The 23,205-nt window shown below is 42.8% G+C and overlaps 1 protein-coding gene across 3 annotated transcripts in view; it reads left to right on the forward strand.

Moving 5' to 3' along the window:
- MDN1 (midasin AAA ATPase 1) overlaps positions 1–23,205 on the forward strand; it is a 188,307-nt gene that overhangs the window by 39,229 nt on the left and 125,873 nt on the right. For all 3 annotated transcript variants that reach the window (XM_030928052.1, XM_030928051.1, XM_030928050.1), the window contains exons 10-15: positions 4,169–4,362; positions 5,454–5,535; positions 9,352–9,447; positions 11,596–11,708; positions 13,593–13,741; positions 14,985–15,045. In XM_030928052.1, coding sequence (XP_030783912.1) covers positions 4,169–4,362; positions 5,454–5,535; positions 9,352–9,447; positions 11,596–11,708; positions 13,593–13,741; positions 14,985–15,045 — 695 coding nt within the window. The remainder of the gene's footprint in view (positions 1–4,168; positions 4,363–5,453; positions 5,536–9,351; positions 9,448–11,595; positions 11,709–13,592; positions 13,742–14,984; positions 15,046–23,205) is intronic.

Raw genomic sequence — 23,205 nt, forward strand, 5'->3', positions numbered from 1 at the left:
TTCGGGCGCCTGTAGTCCCAGCTACTGGGGAGGCTGAGGCAGGAGAATGGTGTGAACCCGGGAGTCAGAGCTTGCAGTGAGCCAAGATAGCGCCACTGCATGCCAGCCTGGGCTACAGAGTGAGACTCGGTCTCAAAAAAAAAAAAAAAAAAGATCAATGCTTTTCTTTTTTACGTGAAAAGTTCCAAACTTGCATGAAACAGGAAATAGTATGATAAACCACCTTAGAAGATGTCCGTGGTTTTCTTTTTTACATGAAAAGTTCCAAACTTGCATGAAATAGGAAACAGTGTAATAAACCACCAGAACACTCATCAACCTAAATTTTACAGTCTGTGTGCTAGTATTTTACTGTATTTGCTTCATCTATTATTTTTTCTGTACTAATATATTTGAAAGCAAACTCCCAACATACATCTCTAAAAATTTAATGGCATTTTTATATATAACCACAATAACATTATGCACAATAAAATGAACAGTAATTCCTCAGTATCATTGCATTCTTTTTTTTTCTTCTTCTTCTTTTTTTTTGAGACGGAGTCTCGCTCTGTCGCCCGGGCTGGAGTGCAGTGGCCAGATCTCAGCTCACTGCAAGCTCCGCCTCCCGGGTTTATGCCATTCTCCTGCCTCAGCCTCCCAAGTAGCTGGGACTACAGGCGCCAGCCACCTCGCCCGGCTAGCTTTTTGTATTTTTTTAGTAGAGACGGGGTTTCACCGTGTTAGCCAGGATGGTCTCGAACTCCTGACCTCATGATCCTCCCGTCTCGGCCTCCCAAAGTGCTGGGATTACAGGCTTGAGCCACCGCGCCCGGCCTGCATTCTTAAATTATATTCAGATTTTCCTAGTTGTCTCCACAGGATCATTTTACTAAGTTGATTTGACGTCATATCTTTCACACTTAACTTAATGGACATTTTGATCTAGGAATTAATGAGAATTGAGGTAAATCACTTTATAGGTTTTCTACATTGATTCCGTTTCTAGTATTGTAGTTATCCTAGATCAGTAAGAAGTATACTACACTTGACTGTGCTCATGCCCCACTTCCCTTGTATGTCTCACTTGGAAGATTTCCCTTCCCCAGTGCTTTATCTAGGAGAGTGGCAGACAAAGCATTGTCAGTGGTCATGCAGACATGGAAGAGATACTTTTCCCTTTCTTGATGTAGGTAAATATGTGTTACCAAACAAACTTCTTCTTCTTCTTTTTTTTTTTTTAAGACTGAGTTTCGCTCTTGTTGCCGAGGCTGGAGTGCAATGGCATGACTTTGGCTCACTGCAACCTCTGCCTCCTGGGTTCAGGCAATTCTCATGCCTCAGCCTCCCAAGTAGCTGGGATTACAGGTGCCCACCACACCCTTGGCTATTTTCTTTTGTATTTTTAGTAGCGGTTGCAGCAAGCCAAGATCATGCCACAGAGCACTGTTCTGGGAGACAGAGAAAGACTCTGTCTCAAACCAAAAAAAAAAAAAAAAAAAGAAAATGTAGGAAAATATTTGAAGTTTGTGGCCAGGCACAGTGGCTCACACCTATAATGCCAACGCTTTAGGAGGCTGAGTGCAGGCAGGTCATCTGAGGTCAGGTGTTTGAGACCAGCCTGGCCAACATGATGAAACCCCACCTCCCAGATTCAAGTGATTCTCCTGCCTCAGCCTCCCAAGTAGCTGGGGCTACAGGTGTGTGCCGCTACTGGGGGAACCGCCCCCAATATTTCAACATAGGTTCTTTCTATTTTCCATAAGGGTCGGCCAACTCAGCAATAAAGAGAAAGAGTACAAAGAGAGGAATTTTACAGCTGGGCCCCCAGGGGTGGCATCATATATCTGTAGGACCATGATGCCCACCTGAGCCTTAAACCAGCAAGTTTTTTTATTAAGGGTTTCAAAAGGGTAGAGGGTGTAAGAACAGGGAGTAGGTACAAAGATCACATGCATCAAAGGGCAAAAAGCAGAACTACTAATAAGGGTCCAACAAAGATCACAAAGCAAAAGGCAAAAGCAGAACTACTGATAAGGGTCTGTGTTCAGCAGTGCACGTGTTGTCTTGATAAACATCTTAACAGAAAACAGGGTTCAAGAGCAGAGAACCAGTCTGACCACAAATTTACCAGGGAGGAGTTTTTTCCCCACCCTAGTAAGCCTGAGGATACTGCAGTAGACCAGGGTATATCTCAAACCTTATCTCAACTGCATAGGACAGACACTCCCAGAGCTGTTTATAGACCTCCCCCAAGGAATGCATTCCTTTCCCAGGGTATTAGTATTAATATTCCTTGCTAGGAAAAGAATTTAGTGATATCTTCCCTACTTGCACGTCCGTTTATAGGCTCTCTGCAAGGAGAAACATACGGTTGTCTGTCCTTGTTCCCTAAAAATCACTGTTATTCTGTTCTTTTTCAAGGTGCACTGATTTCGTATTGTTCGAACACACGTTTTACAATCAATTTGTACAGTTAACACAATTATCACAGTGGTCCTGAGGTGATGTACATCCTCAGCTTACGAAGATAACAGGATTAACAGATTAAAGATAGGCATAAGAAATTATAAAAGTATTATTTGGGAACTGATAAATGCCCATGAAATCTTCACAATTTATGTTCTTCTGCTGTGGCTTCAGCCAGTCCCTCCATTCAGGGTCCCTGACTTCCTGCAACATGCTGCCACGCCCAGCTAATTTTTGTATTTTTAGTAGAGACAGGGTTTCACCATGTTGGCCGGGATGGTCTCGGTCTCTTGACCTCGTGATCCACTGACCTCGGCCTCCTGAAGTGCTAGAATTACAGGCATGAGCCCCCACACCCAGCTTAACTGATTTTATATCTTACTATTTTTTTGAGAGAAGGTCTTACTCTGTCACCCAGGCTAGAGTGCAGTGGTGCACTGCAGTGGTGCTCAGCTCACTGCAGCCTCAACCTCTCAGGCTTAGGTGATCTTCCCACCTCAGCCTGCCAAGTAGATGGGACTGACTACAGGTGTGTGCCACCCCACCCAGCAAATTTTTTGTAGAGACGGGTTTTCACCATGTTGCCCAGGCTTATCTCAACTCTTGGACTCAGGCAATCTGCCCACATCAGCCTCCCAAAGTGCTGGGATTACAGGTGTGATCCACTGTACCCTGCTCCTTTTACATGCTTTTCACTGAGAAATTACATAATGAACCTTACCAGAGCTGTGTTTGAAATTAAATAGTAATTTAAGAATTCTTTAATGAATAAATTCCTTGGAGTTGGTTGCATATATTTTGGTTACTTGGAGAACCTTTTAACATGACTTCTACCCCTGAAACTGTGTTATAGATGGTGAGATTGCCAGATAATTGAGTTCTGGGTAGGAAGAAAATCATGATGTTTGAGTGAGGTAGATGGGTGGGAGCGGGAGTGGGTAAAGGGAAGTTCTTATTTTTGGTGAAGTTGACACATTTCATTCATTCATTCATTCATTCATTCGTTCGTTCATTCATTTGAGATGGAATCTCGCTCTGTCGCACGGGCTGGAGTGCAGGTGGCGTGTTCTTGGTTCACTGCAAGCTCAGCCTCCCGGGTTCACGCCATTCTCCTGCCTCAGCCTCCCGAGTAGCTGGGTGCCTGCCACCACGCCCGGCTAATTTTTTGTGTTTTTTTGTATTTTCAGTAGAGATGGGGTTTCACCATGTTAGCCAGGATGGTCTAGATCTCCTGGCTTCGTGATCTGCCCGTCTTGGCCTCCCAAAGTGCTGAGATTACAAGCGTGAGCTACCGTGCCCGGCCTATTTTTATTTTTTATTTATTTACTTTTTCTGAGACAGGGTCTTGCTCTGTCACCTAGGCATGATCACTGCTCACTGCAGCTTTGACCTCCCAGTCTCAGATGATCCTCCCTACTCAGCCTCCTGAGTACCTGGGACTACAGGCACACGCTACCAAGCCCAGCTAATATTTGTATTTTTTGTAGAGACGAAGTTTCACCATGTTGCCCAGGTTGATCTCAAACTCCTGAATTCAAGCAATCCCTCTGCCTTGGCTTCTCAAAGTGTTGGGATTACAGGTGTGAGCTACCGTCCCCAGTGAACAAATTTCATAGAGAAATCCATTTTTTGGCTGACTAGTTTCGGCAGTAGTTTGTGTGCTTTTAAAAATTACCATGCTGGTTGCTAAATTTTCTTTTTTTTTTTTTCCCTCTGTCAGGTTCTTCAGAGCAGATATCCTAGTCTATTGGCAGTGGTTGATCACCTGCTTGACATTTATATCCAACTTACTGGAGAGAAACATCATTCTTGGAGTGATAGTTCTGTTGGATGTGAACAGGCACCTGAAGAAGTTTCAGAAGCCAGAAGAGAAAACAAAAGACCAACCCTTGAGGGAAGAGAATTATCTTTAAGGTACTGGACTAAACAATTTTTTCTTTTCTTTCTTTTTTTTTTGTGAGACCAGAGTCCCCCACTCTGTCACCCAGGCTAGAGTGCAGTGGCGCAGTCTCGGCTCGCTCCAGCCTCTGCCTCCTAGGTTCAAAGTTCTTACCAGCTAGAAGGAAATGGTCAGGTTTTGAAATTATAGGTTGCTTCATGGTGTCAGATCCCTTTTTCAGATTTGTAATTAACGACTGGGAAGGCTTGATTAGGGTAATGTTTTTAACTTTAAAAAATAACTTTTAAAGACAAACTTGTGAATGGCTCCTAACATAATTCTTTCACCAAATGCCCTTTTCTGACACTTGGAGTCTTAAGTAAGTCTTGGATTTTGCTATCTATGACTTCTGTGCCGTTGTCTGTTCTCAGTGGTTGACTTTCCCTTTGAGAAGTGAGAATTAGAAATGGGCATCTCCTCAGGCTGAGCACGGTGGCTCACACCTGTAATCCCAGCACTTTGGGAGGCCGAGGCAGGCAGATCACGAGATCAGGAATTCGAGACCATCCTGGCCAACAGGGTGAAACCTCGTCTCTACTAAAAAAAAAAAAAAAAATACAAAAATTAGCTGGGAGCGGTGGCAGATGCCTGTAATCCCAGCTACTCGGGAGGCTGAGGCAGAGAATTGCTCGAACCTGGGCAGAGGTTGCGGTGAGCTGAGATTGCACCACTGCACTCCAGCCTGGGCAACAGAGTAAGACTCTGTCTCAAAACAAAAACAAAAACAAAAAAAAACTCCTCATTCTGATCTGATTTGGTTGCTCCCCTCCTTTCCTGCTACCTTGTCTGGCATGGAAGGCAGAGTAATGATTTTATAGGTCACTTCCTGGAATGGGTGAAGATTGGGAACTCTTTGTTTTGCTTTTAAATTTTACACACAAATACAAAGAGGGGAAGGATTGGGAACCCTTAATTACTGGTTGCTCAAATACCTTTTATCTAAGCACTGTCAGAAGAAAGAAGAGAGTTGTCAGGTAAGCCCAGACTTAAGTGGGTCAATAAATTCTGATGCCCCTGATGTCTTTGGCCTGTGGTCTTTTCGTTTTTTCTTTTCTTTTTTTTAAAGGGATCTGCTGAATTGGTGTAATAGGATTGCCCATAGCTTTGACAGTTCATCTTTATCAGCATCATTGAATATTTTTCAAGAGGTAAGACATAGTTTTCCAGTCTTTGTTCTTTTGGTTCTGTAAGGCTGTTGACTTCCATTGTTATTTTCTGTCTTTTGATTGTCATCAGACTTTTTTCTTTTTTCCAAGTATGGTTTTTTTTATTTTTTTTATTTTTTTTATTTTTTGAGACGAAGTCTCGCTCTTGTCCCCCAGGCTGGAGTGCAGTTGCGCGATCTCGGCTCACTGCAACCTCCGCCTCCTGAGTTCCAGCGATTCTCCTGCCTCAGCCTCCCGAGTAGCTGAGATTACAGGCACCTGCCACCACGCCTGACTGATTTTTGTATTTTTAGCAGAGATGGGGTTTCACCATGTTGGCCAGGCTGGTCTTGAGCTCCTGACCTCAAGTGATCCACTGGCCTTGGCCTCCCAGAGTGCTGGGATTACAGGTGTGAGCCACTGTGCCTGGCCTGGTTTGTTATTCTTAGCTAGTTAAAACTCAGCTAAAGTGGCATTAAAGCTAATTGAATGTAATACATGTTTTGTGGTTTTTGAAACAAATTATTATTAATTTCAAAAGAAGTATAGTTTGATATAGAGTAAAACAGATAGTGAAATTAAAGTAAAATGAAAGAAACTCCCGGGTAATAATAAAGCAATATTTGTTCCTATATGTAATTTCTTAGTCTGTTTGATAAATTTGTATCTGTCCAATCCCTCTACTTTTTTCTCAGTAGGGCTGCTTGATGTTGCTTGACTGAACCTCTTTGTAAGACACCATAAATCCAGGATGGGTTTCTAATGAGGGTGGTGGACTCTTTTGTCTAATGCATCTGGGGTCCATTGTTAGTATCTCTGATGGGAGCATGTATGTGCACAGGACTTAACCATTCTAGTGGATATTATTACAGAAGACCAAATTATAGTGGTAAGGTGGAATAAGAACGAAAGGAGTTGGATGTTCTTTTAGAAGTAACTCTTTTAAACTGTTATATATACGGTAACCAGAATAATTGTTCTCTTCTACTCTAAAATATATTTCTACTGAATTTGAGACCAGCCTTTTCAAATCAGTAGTGTATGTTCTTTTGAGAACTGGCAAATTGTTTTTGTCCAGCTCTTTTCCCTGCTTATTCCATCCAGACCAAATACCTTTATCAAATACCAGCTCTACTATAATTTATGTTACAGTTAATTTAACAACTCCACCTGTATTTTCATGTTAGACCTAAGTTGTGATTTCTCTAAGGACATTGAGAACTTTTTATTTCCTCAAAAATATTTACAGTCAAATTTGTTCAGAGGAAGATTGCTTTTGGGGACTACTGTTAGCCCTCGTTTCTGTGAGCTCTGCATCTGTGGAGTCAACCAAACTTGGATCTAAAATATTCCATTCCTGTCCCTAAGGTGGACAGTAAAAAGTAAATAAAGAAATAAATAAATAAAATATTTCAGGAAAGAAATGATGATTGTATTGAACATGTACAGACTTTTTTCCCTTGGGATTATTCCCTGGACAATACAGTGTAATAACTATATAGCATTTGCATTGTATCAGGTATTTTAAATAATCTAGAGATTTAAATAAAATAAAGAGGGTGTGAATAGGTTATATGCAGATTCTACGCCTTTAAAATTTTTTTTTCTTTTGCTTATTTTTCTACATACCGACACGGGCCCTATGCCTTTTTTTTGTTTGTTTTTTGAGACGGAGCCTCGCTCTGTCGCCCAGGCTGGAGTGCAGTGGTGACATCTCAGCTCAGTACAAGCTCTGCCTCCTTGGCGGAGTTTGGGTTCCCGCCATTCTCCTACCTCAGCCTTCCCAGTAGTTGGGACTACAGGTGCCCACCACCACGCCTGGCTGATTTTTTTTGTATTTTTAGTAGGGATGGGGTTTCACCGTGTTAGCCAGGATGATGTCGATCTCCTGACCTCGTGATCCGCCCACCTCGACCTCCCAAAGTGCTGGGATTACAGGCGTGAGCTGCCGCACCCGGTCACCCTATGCCATTTTATATAAGCGATTTTGGTTTCTGTGAGAGGTCCTGGAACCAGTCCCCCAGGAATACGTAGGGACAACTGTATTATAATAGTAAATCCTGTATTTTTAATATTGATGTTCATAACTTTAGATTTCTGGGTATAAGTTTTCCTGCTTATTACTAAATGTTAGGGTTGCCATTATTTGGGTCTTTTGGCGTCTTGTAAACTGACTTTACTTAAAATTACGGCTTTAAAATATATTTTAATTCTGAAAGGACTAGATTCTTCTTGTTAAAAAACAATAGAAAAGATGATGGAAGAAACTTAACTACTAACTCTACCACTGAGACAAAAGCCATTTGCAGTATTTGGGGCCTATTTTCTCTTTTTTATCAGTTGAGGCAATGCTGTATATTAAGTGTTGTATTCTGAGTATTTCAACTGTCAGAACAAAAATATAAAATACTTTTAAAAAGAAAGAAAACAAAATAGATCAGATTGTAACTGCTCAACGGGTTCACCTTGCCTGCTGCCTAGACAGAAAATTTATCATGACGGGAATTGCAATAGAGTAATTCACGCAGAGCCCACTGTATGGGAGACTAGTTTTATTATTACTCAAAGCAGTCTTCAAGAGAGCTTGATGAATGCTAGGCTAGCCGTATAGGAAATGGAGTTGTTACTGAAATCAATCTCCCTGATAACTCAGAAGCTAGGGTTTTTATGGATAATTTGGTGGGCAGGATACTAGGGAATGGGTGCTGCTGATTGGTTGGGGATGAACTCATAGGGATGTGGAAAATGGTCTTGTATATTGAGTCTGCTTCTGGGTGGGGTGACTGAGTCAGGTGGGGTTAGTTGCCAGAATGCAAAAATCTGAAAATCACCTCAAAAGGCCAATTTTAGTTTTTGTGATGGGGGAAGCCACAAATCTTGTGACCTCTGGCCACATGACTCCTGAGCAGTAAGGGATTATAGAAACTATACCTACATTTTAGCAGAATTAAGGTCCCTCCCATAATCCTAATCCTAATCTTGTGGTCTTTCATTGCGAGTATTTGGTCCCTGAGCAAAGAGGGGGTTAGTTTTAGGGAGGGACTATTATCATGCTTGCTTCCAAGTTAAACTATAAACTAAATTCCTACCATGGTTAGCTTGTCCTATGCCTAGGAATGAGTGAAGATGGCCAGCCTGTGAGGCTTAGAAGTAAGATGGAGTCAGCCATGTTAGATTGCTGTAATAATCTTTGCAAAGGTAGTTTCAATTCCACACTCGTGGTGTCCTTTACCTTATTTTATCTCTCATATTTTCTGTAAATAGAAAATACAGAAAATGCTTGATGAATTCAAGTTTAACATTTTTGGGGTACAATCCATTTTTGGTGGTATTTTATGTTTCATTACGTCAGACAACATAACTGGTTGGCTCACTGGTAGTTGCTAAGATTGAGTACTAGGTTAAAATAATGACCTATGAGGTGTTGCACACCTAATGTTTCTCTTACGCTTAGAAAGCAGTCTTTTGATGTTACCTCAGCACTATATGAGTCAGTTCTCCTTGAAACACATACCCAGTGGTCAACACTAATTGCTCTTCTTTGCCCGAAGCTAGGATTTGCAAAGTGGGGTGTTGGGTGCTTTTTTTAATTTTGCGAGTATTTCAGTAGTCAATTATTTATATTTGTTGATGTCCTATCTCTCCATTATGGTCAGGTCCTGAGTCCTGGATTGGTTCCTTACTTGCACTGCCTTCATTTTTAGAGAAATATTCCTGCTGGATTTTGTGTTTCTCCCTCTTGTGGCCAGGAAAAGGATGCTCTATGATTAACATATTATTTTAAAAATCAGTCAGCATTTACCTTGGTTATTTTAATAGGCTCTAGACTGTTTCACAGCAATGCTTTCTGAGCATATGAGCAAACTGAAAATGGCGGAAGTTATTGGAAGCAAATTGAACATTTCTAGAAAAAAGGTATGTGTGCTGTTTTTTTACTTTCCTGTTGAAAGGAGGCTAGGATTTTTTGCTTGCTTGCTTGCTGGTCTCTAGTCCTTAGTTGGAACAGCGTTTGCAGTGGTGCTTCTTTTGTAAAAGTTGACGCTTTTATTGTGGCCTCTTGTGGGCGTACAACTCCCAAATGGCATGAGTGCAATGGCACGACCTTGGCTCACCGCAGCCTCCACCTCCCGGGTTCAAGCGATTCTCCTGCCTCAGCCTCCCAAGTAGCTGGGATTACAGGCATGCGCCACCACACCCAACTAATTTTGTATTTTTAGTAGAGATGGGGTTTCTCCATGATGGTCAGGCTGGTCTGGAACTCGTGACCTCAGGTGATCCAACCAGCCTCTGCCTTCTGAAGTGCTGGGATTGCAGGCGTAAGCCACTGTGCCCGGCCATGTTCCACATTCTTAAAGGGAGCTTCCTCATGTCTTGTATCTTCTGCAATGTTTTTTTTGTTTTGTTTTGTTTTGTTTTTTTTGTGACAGAGTCTCACACTGTCCCCCAGGCTGGAGTGCAGTGGTGCGATCTCGGCTCACTGCAAGCTCCACCTCCTGGGATCACACCATTCTCCTGCCACCGTGCCCGACTAATTTTTTTTGTAGTTTTAGTAGAGATGGGGTTTCACCGTGGTCTCGATCTCCTGACCTTGTGATCCACCCACCTCGGCCTCCCAAAGCGCTGGGATTACAGGCGTGAGCCACCGTGCCCGGCCCTTCTGCAGTGTTTTAGTGAGCATTTATTTTATTTTGTAGCTAATAGACTCAGGACTGTAACTATGTTTTAGTAATACCTTTGTCTATAACTTAATGCTGCACAAAGTTTTTCCATCTTTTTTATTATTTTCCCTTATTAGAAAAGTTGGCAAGAGACCGAGTGTGGTGGCTCACACCTGTAATCCCAGGACTTTGGTAGGCGGAGGCGGGTGGATCACCTGAGTTTGGGAGTTTGAGACCAGCCTGGCCAACATTGTGAAACCCTGTATCTACTAAAAAAATACAATGAATTATCTGGGTGTGGTGGCACATGCCTGTATTCCCAGCTACTCGGGAGGCTGAAGCGGGAGAATCGCTTGAACCCCGGAGGCAGAGGTTGCAGTGAGCCGAGATTGTGCCACTGCACTCCAACCTGGGCGACAGATCCAGACTCCTTCTCCAATGAAAACCAACCAACCAAACAAACAAAAATTGTTGAAGAGTAGTACCAGTGAATACCTGGATACTCACTACTTAGTTTCATTGTTGACATTGTTAATATTTTGCCATTCTTGTTTTATGTCATACGTATTTTGGGAGGAGAGATCCTTTCAGCAGTGGTATTGGTGTCTGGAAAAAATGTCTGGGCTCATCTTGAAGCAGATGTCTGACATTCTCACATGAATGGTGACTGTAAAAGATCTTATGTCAGGAATTTTACAATAGTAGAGATTTTTATAAGGCTTCTGAAATAGTTGGGGTGGTTTTGGCTGGAGGTCATAAAACGTCCTACTGAAAGGGACTTAAATGATACATATATTAATCGTAAGGAAGAAGAATGAAAACACCATGAATATTCATTCCACCAATATTCATCTTCTTTTGTTTTGGGAGGGCTCACTTTTCCAAGAGCACTTTGCTTTTACTCCTGCCCCAAACCTGAACAAAATCTGTATTCTTTGGAGAAGAGAAGAATGGCTGTTGGGTAGACATCCAGGAGCATCTGCCACAGCTCTTTTTGCTTTGGCTGTAGTCAGATGTACCATGATTTCCTACATTATGTTAGAAATTTAAAGCAGAGGAGCGCATAGTTAGAGAAAGATTCGTCTGATTTTTTTTTTTCTTACCTTTTAGGTGTAGACTTACTGTTCACTTTTTCTATCAAATGTATCAGTGTGTTCACTCCATGTATAGGTAGGGCTTATCTGAAAAGTACCATTTTAGGGAATGGTAAATGTTTTGAAAACATAGTATTAGAAGTTTGGAAAATGAAAAAAGAAATTTCTTTATGAAAAGCCAGCTCAACTATCTGGGAAGTAGAGAATGATTCTTTGTAGACTGCTAATTTGAGGGCCAAAATAAGCCTCTGGATGAAGAAATACTCAAAAAGCATGTGGATTTTTACTCAGTAAAATCTTATCTCCCACAGGCTGAATTCTTTTGTCAACTTTATAAACCAGAAATTGTGATCAATGAGCTAGATTTGCAAGTGGGTCGAGTGCGGCTTCTACGGAAACAAAGTGAGGCTGTTCACATGCAGAGGTAGGTAGGCCTCTAAACTAAGCTGCCAACTGTGGGGTTTCCAGAAACTTGATAGAAGGTCTGGCTCAGCCTCTTCTCCGTGTGCAAAATACATGTCTGAACTGTGATATCTGTAGTACACTATATGGGAAGGAGCAGTGTTTTCCCAAAGTATGTTCTGTGAAATTAGTTATTAATAGGTGAAAGAGGCAGTAAAAGTCATTAGAGACTTGGCACTACCAAAGATGAATTATTGATTTTATTCACTGCAGTGTATTTAGTGAAGTAAGCCTCAGTTGGAAGTCAGGCTTATGTCTAACATCAGTCTTTAAATTCCTGGAAGGCTGGGGTTATATAAGATTCTGAGATCGAGGTGACTTTAAATACTTATTACATGTCTGACTATGTACTAAGTGCTTTACATATTTTCTCATGTAGTGGTTGTAATAATCCTGTGAATTAATATATTAGTATCCTGGGGCTGCCATAACAAATTACCATAAACTTGGTGGTTTTAAACAATAGACATTATTCTTTCGTAGTCCTGGAGGCTGGAAGTGTAAAATCAAGGTTTCGATGGGGCCATGCTCCTCCCCTCTGAAGGCTCTAGGGGAGAATGCTTTCTTGCATCTTCCTGATTTCTTTCTTTCTTTTCTTTTTTTGTTTTTGAGACAGAGTCTCACTGGGTTGCCCAGGCTGGAGTACAGCGGTACATGTTGGTTCACAGCAACCTGTGGCTCCCTGGTTCAAGCGATTCTCGTGCCTCAGCCTCCCGAATAGCTGGGATTACAGGCATGTGCCACCACGCCCAGCTAATTTTTTTATTTTTAGTAGAGACAGGGTTTCACCATCTTGGCCAGGTTGGTCTTCAACTCCTGACCTCAGATGATCTACCTGCCTTGACCTCCCAAAGTGCTGAGATTACAGGCCTGAGCCACGGTGCCTGGCCTCTTCCTGGTTTCTTTGGCTCCCAGCAGTCCTTGATGTTCCTTGGCTTGTATTTGTATCACTCTTAAGTTTTGTCTCTCTTATCGCGTGGCCCTTCTTCCTTGTGTGTGTATTTTTTTTCTTTTCTTTTCTTTTTTTTTTTGAGATGGAGTCTTGCTCTGTCGCCCAGGCTGGAGTGCAGTGGCGTGATCTCAGCTCATTGCAACCTCCACCTCCAGGGTTCAAACGATTCTCCTGCCTCAACCTCCTGAATAGCTGGGACTGCAGGTGTCCGCCACCACGCCCGGCTAATTTTTGTATTTTTAGTAGAGATGAGGTTTCACCATATTGGCTAGGCTGGTGTTGAACTCCTGACCTTGTGATCTGCCCGCCTCGGCCTCCCAAAGTGCTGGGATTTTAGGCATGAGCCACCGCGCCCTGCCTTGTGTGTGTATTTCTGTGTCACCAAATCTTCCTTTTATAAGGACACCAGTCATTGGATTTAAGACCCACCCTAATGCAATATGACCTTATCTTAATTTGATTAAATTTCTTCAAAGACACTATTTTGAAATAAGGTCACATTCATAGGATATGGGTAGGCATGAATTTGGGGAAGATTATTAACCTATTACAACTCGGTACTGTTGTTACCCACATCTTACAGGTGAGGAAACTGAGGCTAAGACACATTAAGTAATTTGTCCAAGATGAGCTAACTGGTACAGATAGTCTTGTCTTATTGATCTTTTTAATCTTCAGAGCCTAGCATGGTATCAGATGTGTGAGTATTCAGTGTTTGCAGAAAAACTAAATTCTGTAATTTTTGTATGTTGTAAGACTACCTGGTATAACTTGAAGACAGTTACTCTGAGCTGTTTTCTCATCCTTGTTTGTTGAACCTGGAATATCTGGTTTCCCAGAGCAAAACTAGGAGAAGCTTTCAGCGTGGTTTTTAAACTCTTTTCTCCTTTCCAGGGAGAAGTTCACTTTTGCTGCTACACGGCCATCCTCTGTTCTCATTGAGCAGCTTGCAGTGTGTGTCAGCAAAGGGGAGCCTGTGTTGCTGGTGGGAGAGACCGGAACTGGCAAAACTTCTACTGTCCAATACTTGGCTCACATTACAGGTAATCCCTAGAGGAAATAAATCTGCCCCTAGACATTTCACACTGACTACTTTCTTTCCTTTTTTAAAAATATGAAATCCAAAGACCACAGAGTTTAGAAAGTGCCAGCACCCCACATACAATCTCTTTGCCTGGAACTAACTACTTTTAATAGATTATTATTAAATTATTTCTAATCTGTGCCTATGCAAATACATATATGAATAGATTTTGTTTTATTTCAAAACAGATATGGGATTATATTCTACATGTTGCATTATACCTCATTTCTTTTTTATTTTTATTCTTTTTTTTTTTTTTTTTGAGACGGAGTCTCGCTCTGTTGCCCAAACTGGAGTGCAGTGGCCGGATCTCAGCTCACTGCAAGCTCCGCTTCCCGGGTTTACGCCATTCTCCTGCCTCAGCCTCCCAAGTAGCTGGGACTACAGGCACCCGCCACCTCGCCCGGCTAGTTTTTTGTATTTTTTAGTAGAGACGGGGTTTCACCGTGTTAGCCAGGATGGTCTCGATCTCCTGACCTCGTGATCCGCCTGTCTCGGCCTCCCAAAGTGCTGGGATTACAGGCTTGAGCCACCACACCTGGCATTTTTATTCTTTTTGAGACAGAGTCGCACTGTTGCTTAGGCTGGAATGCAGTGGCGAGCTCACAGCTCACTGCACCCTTGACCTCCCAGGCTCAAGTGATCTTCTTACCTCAGCCTCCCAGATAGCTGAGATTACAGGCCTATGCCACCACATCTGGCTAATTTTTAAAATTTCTTGTAGAAACGAGGTCTCGCTGTGTTGCCCAGGTTGGTCTCCAACTTCTGGGCTGTCATGATTCAGAACAAATGCACATTTGAAAATTTACCTTATTGCTGGGCGCAGTGGCTCATGCCTGTAATCCTAGCACTTTGGGAGCCTGAGGTGGGAGGATTGCTTGAACCCAGGAGTTCAAGACCAGCCTGGCAACATCATGACACCATGTCTCTACAAAAAAAATAAAAAAATTGGCCAAGTGTGGTGGTATATGCTGGTAGTCCCAGGTGCTTGAGAGGCTGAGACAGAAGGATCACTTGAGCCCAGGAAGTTGAGGCTGCAGTGAGCCATGATTGGGCCACTGCACTGTAGCCTGGTTGACAGAACAAGAGTCTGTCTCAAAAAATAAAGCCCCATGCCATATTCCTGCAGCCTTAAGGAGTATACTGGATATTATCGGTCTTTAAATTTTTGGAATAACACTTTTGCACTTTCTTTATAAAAGGCCACCGTTTGAGGGTTGTCAATATGAATCAGCAAAGTGATACTGCAGACTTGCTTGGAGGGTAAGTGTGGCTTAAAATTTTTTTCTTATTTTTGTGTTTATTACTTGAGGTAAGAAATACTGTTTCCTTAGTGTTACAACCACAGGTTTAGGGTGCTCTGTGCAATAGAAAAAGTTTTGTCAGATAAGGCTTTATTGGAGCTTTTGGCAGGGTACCAGGGAGGTAGCACAAAAGAGAGAATTCTGTGGCTGGCCCAACTAAGACAGTCAGGAAAGTAATTTTAAGGGGCTAAAATAGGAACGAAGTAATATTTAAGCATGTAGAGGCAGGGAACTTCTGGCACTTGAACAGTTTGATAACATGTTTCTTCATGTGTCCCATGTCTCATTAGCATGGGTGTGATTTTTAGCATAGCAATGAAGCTAAGGCGAAGGATCAGTCATTCTTCTGGTCTTGTGTGTGTGCAGGAAAAGGGGTAAACTCTCTTGAGTAAGACTTAAGGTGTGAGTTGCCTATTTTAGTTTCCTCAGGGTCCCACCATCAGTGTGTGTAGTGCTTTGAGTAAGATTTATGGTGGGACATTGCTCATCTTAGTCTCTCTAAGACACCTTGAGCAAGATTGCACCTTACCCCCCAACCACAGCAAGGTACTTATTTGAATTTATTGAGGAGCTCATGGATGTGTAGATGTTTCTCTTCATTTCAACAAACACTTGAGGCCCTTGTTCTCAAAGGTCATAGGCTGGAAGAAGGAGAAAAAGCAGGCAAGTATATAATCAATTAATGTTTGTCTATATAGTACAGTTGATCTAAAGTGTAAGTTCTGGGCCAGGTGTGGTGGCTCACACCTGTAATCCCAGCACTTTGGGAGGCCTAGATGGGTGAATCACTTGAGGTCAGGAGTTCAAGACCAGCCTGGCAGACATGGTGAAATCCCATCTCTACCAAAAAATATGAAAATTAGTCGGGCTTGGTGGTGTGCACCTGTAGTCCCAGCTAGTAGGGAGGCTGAGGTGGGAGAATTGGTGAATCCGGGAGGCAGAGGCTGGAGTTAGCCTAGATTGTGCCACTGCGCTCCGGCCTTTCTACCTTGGTTTTATTTTACTTATATTTGGTTGGTTGTTTGAGGAACTTGGCAATCTGTTCTTATTAATATGTGTGATTTTTCATTTAGGCAGACATGTCTCTACTATATATTTATCTTTATTCTTTTTTTTTTTTTTTTTTTTTGAGGCGGAGTCTCGCTCTGTCGCCCAGGCTAGAGCGCAGTGGCCGGATCTCAGCTCACTGCAAGCTCCGCCTCCCGGGTTTACGCCATTCTCCTGCCTCAGCCTCCCAAGTAGCTGGGACTACAGGCGCCCGCCACCTCGCCCGGCTAGTTTTTTGTATTTTTTAGTAGAGACGGGGTTTCACTGTGTTAGCCAGGATGGTCTCAATCTCCTGACCTCGTGATCCGCCCGTCTCGGCCTCCCAAAGTGCTGGGATTACAGGCTTGAGCCACCGCGCCTGGCCTCTTTTTTTTTTTTTGGAGACAGAGTCTTGCTCTGTCACCAGGCTGGAGTGCAGTGGCGCAATCTCTGCTCACTGCAACGTCCGGCTCCCGGGTTCAAGTGATTCTTCTGCCTCAGTCTCCTGAGTAGCTGGGACTATAGGCGCACACCACCACGCCCAGCTAATTTTTGTATTTTTGGTAGAGACGGGGTTTTGCCATGTTGACCAGGATGGTCTTGATCTCTCGTGATCCACCCACCTTGGCCTCCCAAATTGCTGGGATTACAGGTGTGAGCCACCGCACCCGGCCTCTTAATTCTTTTTTTGTTTTGTGGGAGGCAGGGTCTCATTCTGTCACCAAGGCTGGAGTGCAGTGGTGTGATCATGGCTTAGCACAGCCTTGAACTCCTGGGTTTAAGCAATCCTCCTGCCTCAACCTACCCAGTAGCTAGGACTACAGGCGTGAGCCACCATGCCTGGTCTATTTCTCTCTATTTTGTATCTATATGTCTTTAGGAATTTCATGCCATTAATTAGTCCTAACATAAATGGCATTGATCTTGTAGTAACTGAACATGGACTGGGTCCTTCTCTTCTGTCGTGAATTTGAGGTGTTATGTTAGCCATTGCAAGTTGTTTTAAATATAGTGAGTAAACAGGAGTACATTTGTGATGCAAATTGATGACACAAAGAGGTTGGACTCAGAATATGATTAACTAGAATTTTGTTTTGGTGCCAACTTGGTGAATAGAATATATCTGTTTTTCCTTGTTAGTAGGTCAGCATCAGTTATTAAAAGAAAATGCAACTTACATTTCAATTTGAAAAGATCACTTGAGCCTATGAGGTTGAGGCTGCAGTGAACTGTGGTCATGCCACTGTACTTTAGCTGGGATGACGAAGCAAGACCCTGAACAGGATCTCGCTCTGTTGCCTAGGCTGGTCTTGAACTCCTGGCCTCAAGTAGTCCTGCTTCAGCCTCCCAAAGTGTTGAAATTACAGACATGAGCCATCGAGCCTTTTCTCAATTTTTGTATAATTGGAAATATGCCTTGTTTTCTGTACTCTTACATTACTACAAAGATATATATATTTTTAATTATTATCCTTTAAGTTCTAGGGTACTTGTGTGCAACGTGCAGGTTTGTTACATATGTATACATGTGCCATATTGGTGTGCTGCACCCATTAACTTGTCATTTACATTAGGTATAGCTCCTAATGCTATCCCTCTCCTCTCCCCCAACCCCACACAGGCCCTGGTGTATGATGTTCCCCTTCCTGTGTCCGAGTGTTCTCATTGTTCAGTTCCCACCTGTGAGAGAGAACATGCAATGTTTGGCTTTCTGTCCTTGCAATGGTTTGCTGAGAATGATGGTTTCCAGCTTTATCCATGTCCCTACAAAGGACATGAACTCATCCTTTTTTATGGCTGCATAGTATTCCGTGGTGTATATGTGCCACATTTTCTTAATCCAGTCTATCATTGATGGGCATTTGGGTTGGTTCCAAGTCTTTGCTATTGTGAATAGTGCCGCAATAAACATATGTGTGCATGTGTCTTTTTTTTTTTTTTTTTTTTTTTGAGACGGAGTCTCGCTCTGTTGCCCAAACTGGAGTGCAGTGGCCGGATCTCAGCTCACTGCAAGCTCTGCCTTTCAGGTTCACGCCATTCTCCTGCCTCAGCCTCCCAAGTAACTGGGACTACAGGCGCCCGCCACCTCGCCCGACTAGTTTTTTGTATTTTTCAGTAGAGACGGGGTTTCACCGTGTTAGCCAGGATGGTCTCGATCTCCTGACCTCGTGATCCGCCCGTCTCGGCCTCCCAAAGTGCTGGGATTACAGGCTTGAGCCACCGTGCCCGGCCTGCATGTGTCTTTATAGCAGCATGATTTATTTATTTATTTATTTATTTTTTATTTATTTTTATTTTTTTTTTGAGACGGAGTCTCGCTCTGTTGCCCGGGCTGGAGTACAGTGGCCGGATCTCAGCACACTGCAAGTTCCGCCTCCCGGGTTTACGCCATTCTCCTGCCTCAGCCTCCGGAGTAGCTGGGACTACAGGCGCCCGCCACCTCGCCTGGCTAATTTTTTTGTATTTTTAGTAGAGATGGGGTTTCACCGTGTTAGCCAGGATGGTCTCGATCTCCTGACTTCGTGATCCGCCCATCTCGGCCTCCCAAAGTGCTGGGATTACAGGCTTGAGCCACCGCGCTCAGGCCTATAGCAGCATGATTTATAATCCTTTGGGTGTATACCCAGTAATGAGATGGGTGGGTCAAATGGCATTTCTAGTTCTAGATCCTTGAGGAATCACCACACTGTCTTCCACAATGGTTAAACTAGTTTACAGGCCCACCAACAGTGTAAAAGCGTTCCTATTTCTCCACATCCTCTCCAGCACTTGTTTCCTGACTTTTTAGTGATCACCATTCTAACTGATGTGAGATGGTATCTCGTTGTGGTTTTACTACAAAGAGATTTAAATAAAATCTTTAGCATATATTATGTTATAGATGAATAGGTGACTCCCTTGTTTAAGAATCATTGTAGAAGATGAGAATACCAAAAAGTTTTTTAAAAGGCAAAGGAATGGAGAACAAAATTCAGCTGTAGGCAAAAAGATGGGATGGGAAAAGATAAATATTCCTATCCTCAGGCTTTGTTGCTGGTTTCATCTGTTTTATAAGTTATGTTAAATATGTTTTGTATGTGTCCAATATTAATTTTTTTTTTCTTGAGACGGAGTCTCGCTCTGTGGCCCAGGCTGGAGTGCAGTGGCATGATCTCAGCTCACTGCAAGCTCCGCCTCCCGGGTTCACACCATTCTCCTGCCTCAGCCTCCCGAGTAGCTGGGACTACAGGCACCCGCCACCTTGCCCGGCTAGTTTTTTGTATTTTTTAGTAGAGACGGGGTTTCACCATGTTAACCAGGATGGTCTCGATCTCCTGACCTCGTGATCCGCCCGTCTCGGCCTCCCAAAGTGCTGGGATTACAGGCTTGAGCCACCGCACCCGGCCGTGTCCAATATTAAATAATAACCTGGTTTGCAAATCTGGATCCTTTGGGGTTTTTTTTTTTTTTTTAAAAGATAGAGTTTCACTTTGTCACCCAAGCTGGAGTGCAACGGCATAAACATGATTTATTGCACCCTTGACTTTCTGGGCTCAAGTAATCCTTCCACCTCAGCCTCCTGAGCAGCTGGGACTGCAAGCGCAAGCCACCACATGCAGCTGCTTTATTTTTAGTAGAGATGAGGTCTCACTATGTTGCCCAGAGTGGTCTGGAACTTCTGAACACAAGGAATCTTCCTGCCTGGGCCTCCCAAAGTGCTGGGATTACAGGCGCTGTAGCTCGTCTTGGATTTTATTTGTTTATTTAATTTTAACTCTTTTTTTTTTTGGGACAGAGTCTCACTCTGTTGCCCAGCCTGGAGTACCATGGTGCCCTCATAGTTCACTGCAGCCTCTACATCCTAGGCTTATGTCATCCTCTTGCCTCAGCCTTCCGAGTAACTGGGACTACAGACATGCACCCCCATGCTTAGCTAATTATTTTCTGTTTTTGTAGAGATGAGGTCACATTCTGTTGCCCATTGTATTCATTTGTTCTCACGCTGCTGATAAAGACATACCCAAGACTGGATAATTTACAAAGAAAAGAGGTTTACTTGACTCACAATTCCACATGTCTGGGGAGGCATCACAATCATAGCGGAAGACAAGGAGGAGCAAAGTCACGTCTTACATGAATGGTGGCAGTCGAGAGCTTGTGTAGGGGAACTCCCCTTTATAAAACCATCTAATCTCATGAGATTTATTCACTGTCATGTGAATAGCTCGGGAAAGACCCTCCCCCATGGTTCAATTACCTCTCACCTGTCCATCGCACAACACCTGGGAATTGGAACTACAATTCAAGATGAGATTTGGGTGGGGACACAGCCAAACCGTATCACCCAGGATGAATCTTGAACTCCTCAGATCAAGTAGTCCTCCCCACTCAGCCTCCCAAAGTGCTGAGATTACAGGCAGGAGCCACTGTATTTGGCCTTTTTAGATTAATTTTAAAAACTTTATAAAATTATTTTTGTTTTTTTTTTTTGAGACAGGGTCTCACTCTGTCACCCAGGCTGGAGTGGAGTGGCACCATCAGGGCTTATTACAGCCTTGACCTCCCTGGCTCAAGCTTGGCCCTCTTGAGTAGTTGGGACTACAGGCATGTGCCATCATACTCAGCTAATTGTTTTTGAACTTTAGTAGAGATGAGGTCTCACTATGTTGCCCAGGCTGGTCCCCTGAGCTGAAGTGACCTTCCATAGTGCTGTGATTACAGGTGTGAGCCACCGTGCCCCAGCCTAGATGGATTTTATTTATTCATTTATTTTTTTGAGAGAGTTTTGCTCTTGTTGCCCATGCTGGAGTGCAATGACACGATCTTGGCTCACTACAACGCCTGCCTCCTTGGTTTAAGCAATTCTCCTGCCTAAGCCTCCCGAGTAGCTGGGATTACAGGCATGTATCACCACGTTGGCTAATTTTGTATTTTTAATTGAGACAGGATTTCACCATGCTGGTCAGGCTGGTCTCAAACTCCTGACCTTAGGTGATCCACCCACCTCAGCCTCCCAAAGTCCTAGAATTACAGGCAGTGAGGCACTGTGCCCTGTCCTAGATTGATTTTTGAAACAATTATTATTATGGGTAAAGATACTTTATAAAAGTAAGGGCCTTAGAGACCATCAAATTATTTACATTATGGCAAATTGTCTTTTGCTCTTTTTGTCTTTTGCTCTTTGTTAGTGTCCATTCTCCATTACCTCCTTGCTTTTTATTCTTTTGTGCTTCTTGCTTTTTGATTAGTGTTGGCATATGTCTTTTTCCTTCATTTAATTTTAAACTCATTTTTGTCATTTTATTTAATATGGGCTTCTGGTAAGCAGCATGTAGACCTTCACGTTACCTGTAGGTAGAGACATAAATTCCAAGAGTTGCAGGTGGGGAGAGCCCAAGAGAATCCTTGAAAAAGAGTAGAGGGCATGGAAGACTTAGATGTGGCAGATAAAATCATTCCAGAAGAAGAAAGTCCAGCACTAAAGGGCAAAATACAGAGCGCATGTTCATAGCACTTACTATAGCTTCTGAGGGAGAAACAGAGAGATATAGAGAGAGAGAGAGAAAGAGAGAAGGACCGGTTTCCCTGGAGAGCTTGGCAATGAAAGAAGGAAAAAATAGAGGAAAATTAAAGATATCGTAGAAATAGCAGTAAAGCAGCCAATCCTCATCTTCCTTGCCACCCACCCATAGAGCAGTCTTTAAAAGAAGCTGCCCAGAAGAGGGTATGGCAGGAGCATACAATTCGAACTTAGACCCTGTCCATGACATGAAGAGAAAGGGTTTATCATTCTAATTACTCAGCATGTACATTTTACGTTCTTTTTACACTTTTTGTTTTTTCACATGTTACAATTTTGTGTAGCCATTCTCACATGAACTCTTACATGTGGTTCCAGTGTATGTAACAGGTATAAGCACAGTTACTTTTTATGAAGGCAGGTGTTCTGGACCTGCTGCTGCTTGGCATTTAAGTGGCTCCCAAGGTGCCTTTCTGCAGAAGACGGTTTCAAAATCTTGCTCTTGAGTTGTTTGTAGTTTATATCCTCAGTTCTCTGAGGTGTCAGGTTGGTTCCCATTGAATATTTGTGTTGCAGTTGCAATTGATTTTGTTTTATTTATTCTTTTCTGAAATGTATGTTTTTTCATCTTTTCATGTATTGAAATGTGTGTTGACTTAAGGGCTTTAGGTAATACTGTGCTCAGCTTTAAATGAATGGAGCTTTCCTTTTTTTTTTTTTTTTTTTTGAAATGGAGTCTGTTGCCCAGGCTGGAGTGCAGCAGCATGATCTCAGTTCACTGCAACCTCTGCCTCCCGGGCTCAAGCGATTCATCTCCCTCAGCCTCCTGAGTACCTGGGATTACAGGGGCCCCACCACCAGGCCCAGCTAATTTTTGTATTTTTAGTAGAGATGGGGTTTGCCATTTTGACCAGGTTGGTCTCAAACTCCTGACCTCAAATCATTCGCCTGCCTCAGCGTCCCAAAGTGCTGGGATGACATGCATGAGCCACAGCGCCTGGCCCGAATGAGCTTTTCTTTAAGAAACTCAGTCTACTTTGAAATATTAAGCTGCCTTTTTTATAAATTCAATAGATCAATAATAACAGAGACATTAATTATCCGCTAACTCTCCATGGCAGTCATTATGAGCCAGGCACTGTTTTGAGTCCTTTTTTTTGTGTTAACTCAGCTGGTCTTAAAACCATGTGAGACACCAGACTGTTATTCTCTATATTTTAAACATGAGAGAACTGAGGCAAAGGGAGATAAGTCACTTATTCAAGAAAATGGCTGATCCAGGATTTGAACCTAAGCAGTCTTGAGTGTCTGTGTTCTTAACCATTACTCTGCTTCTTCAGTTAACTTTGGATCCCATTTATACTATTATTTTCAAGACTAGCAGTTTTGGCCAGGAGCAATGGCTCATGCATGTAATCTCAGCACTTTGGGAGGCAAAGGTGGGAGTGTTGCTTGAGGCCAGGTCTTCAAGACCAGCTTGGGCAACATAGTGAGACTTTGTCTTTACAATAAAAAGTTAAAAAATAAATAAAAAGGCTAGCAATTTTATTTAAATGACACGTATATTTTGTTCCATTTCTGACCATTTTCACT

Source organism: Rhinopithecus roxellana, chromosome 4 (assembly GCF_007565055.1).
Source record: "Rhinopithecus roxellana isolate Shanxi Qingling chromosome 4, ASM756505v1, whole genome shotgun sequence".
Classification (NCBI taxonomy): Eukaryota; Metazoa; Chordata; class Mammalia; order Primates; family Cercopithecidae; genus Rhinopithecus; species Rhinopithecus roxellana.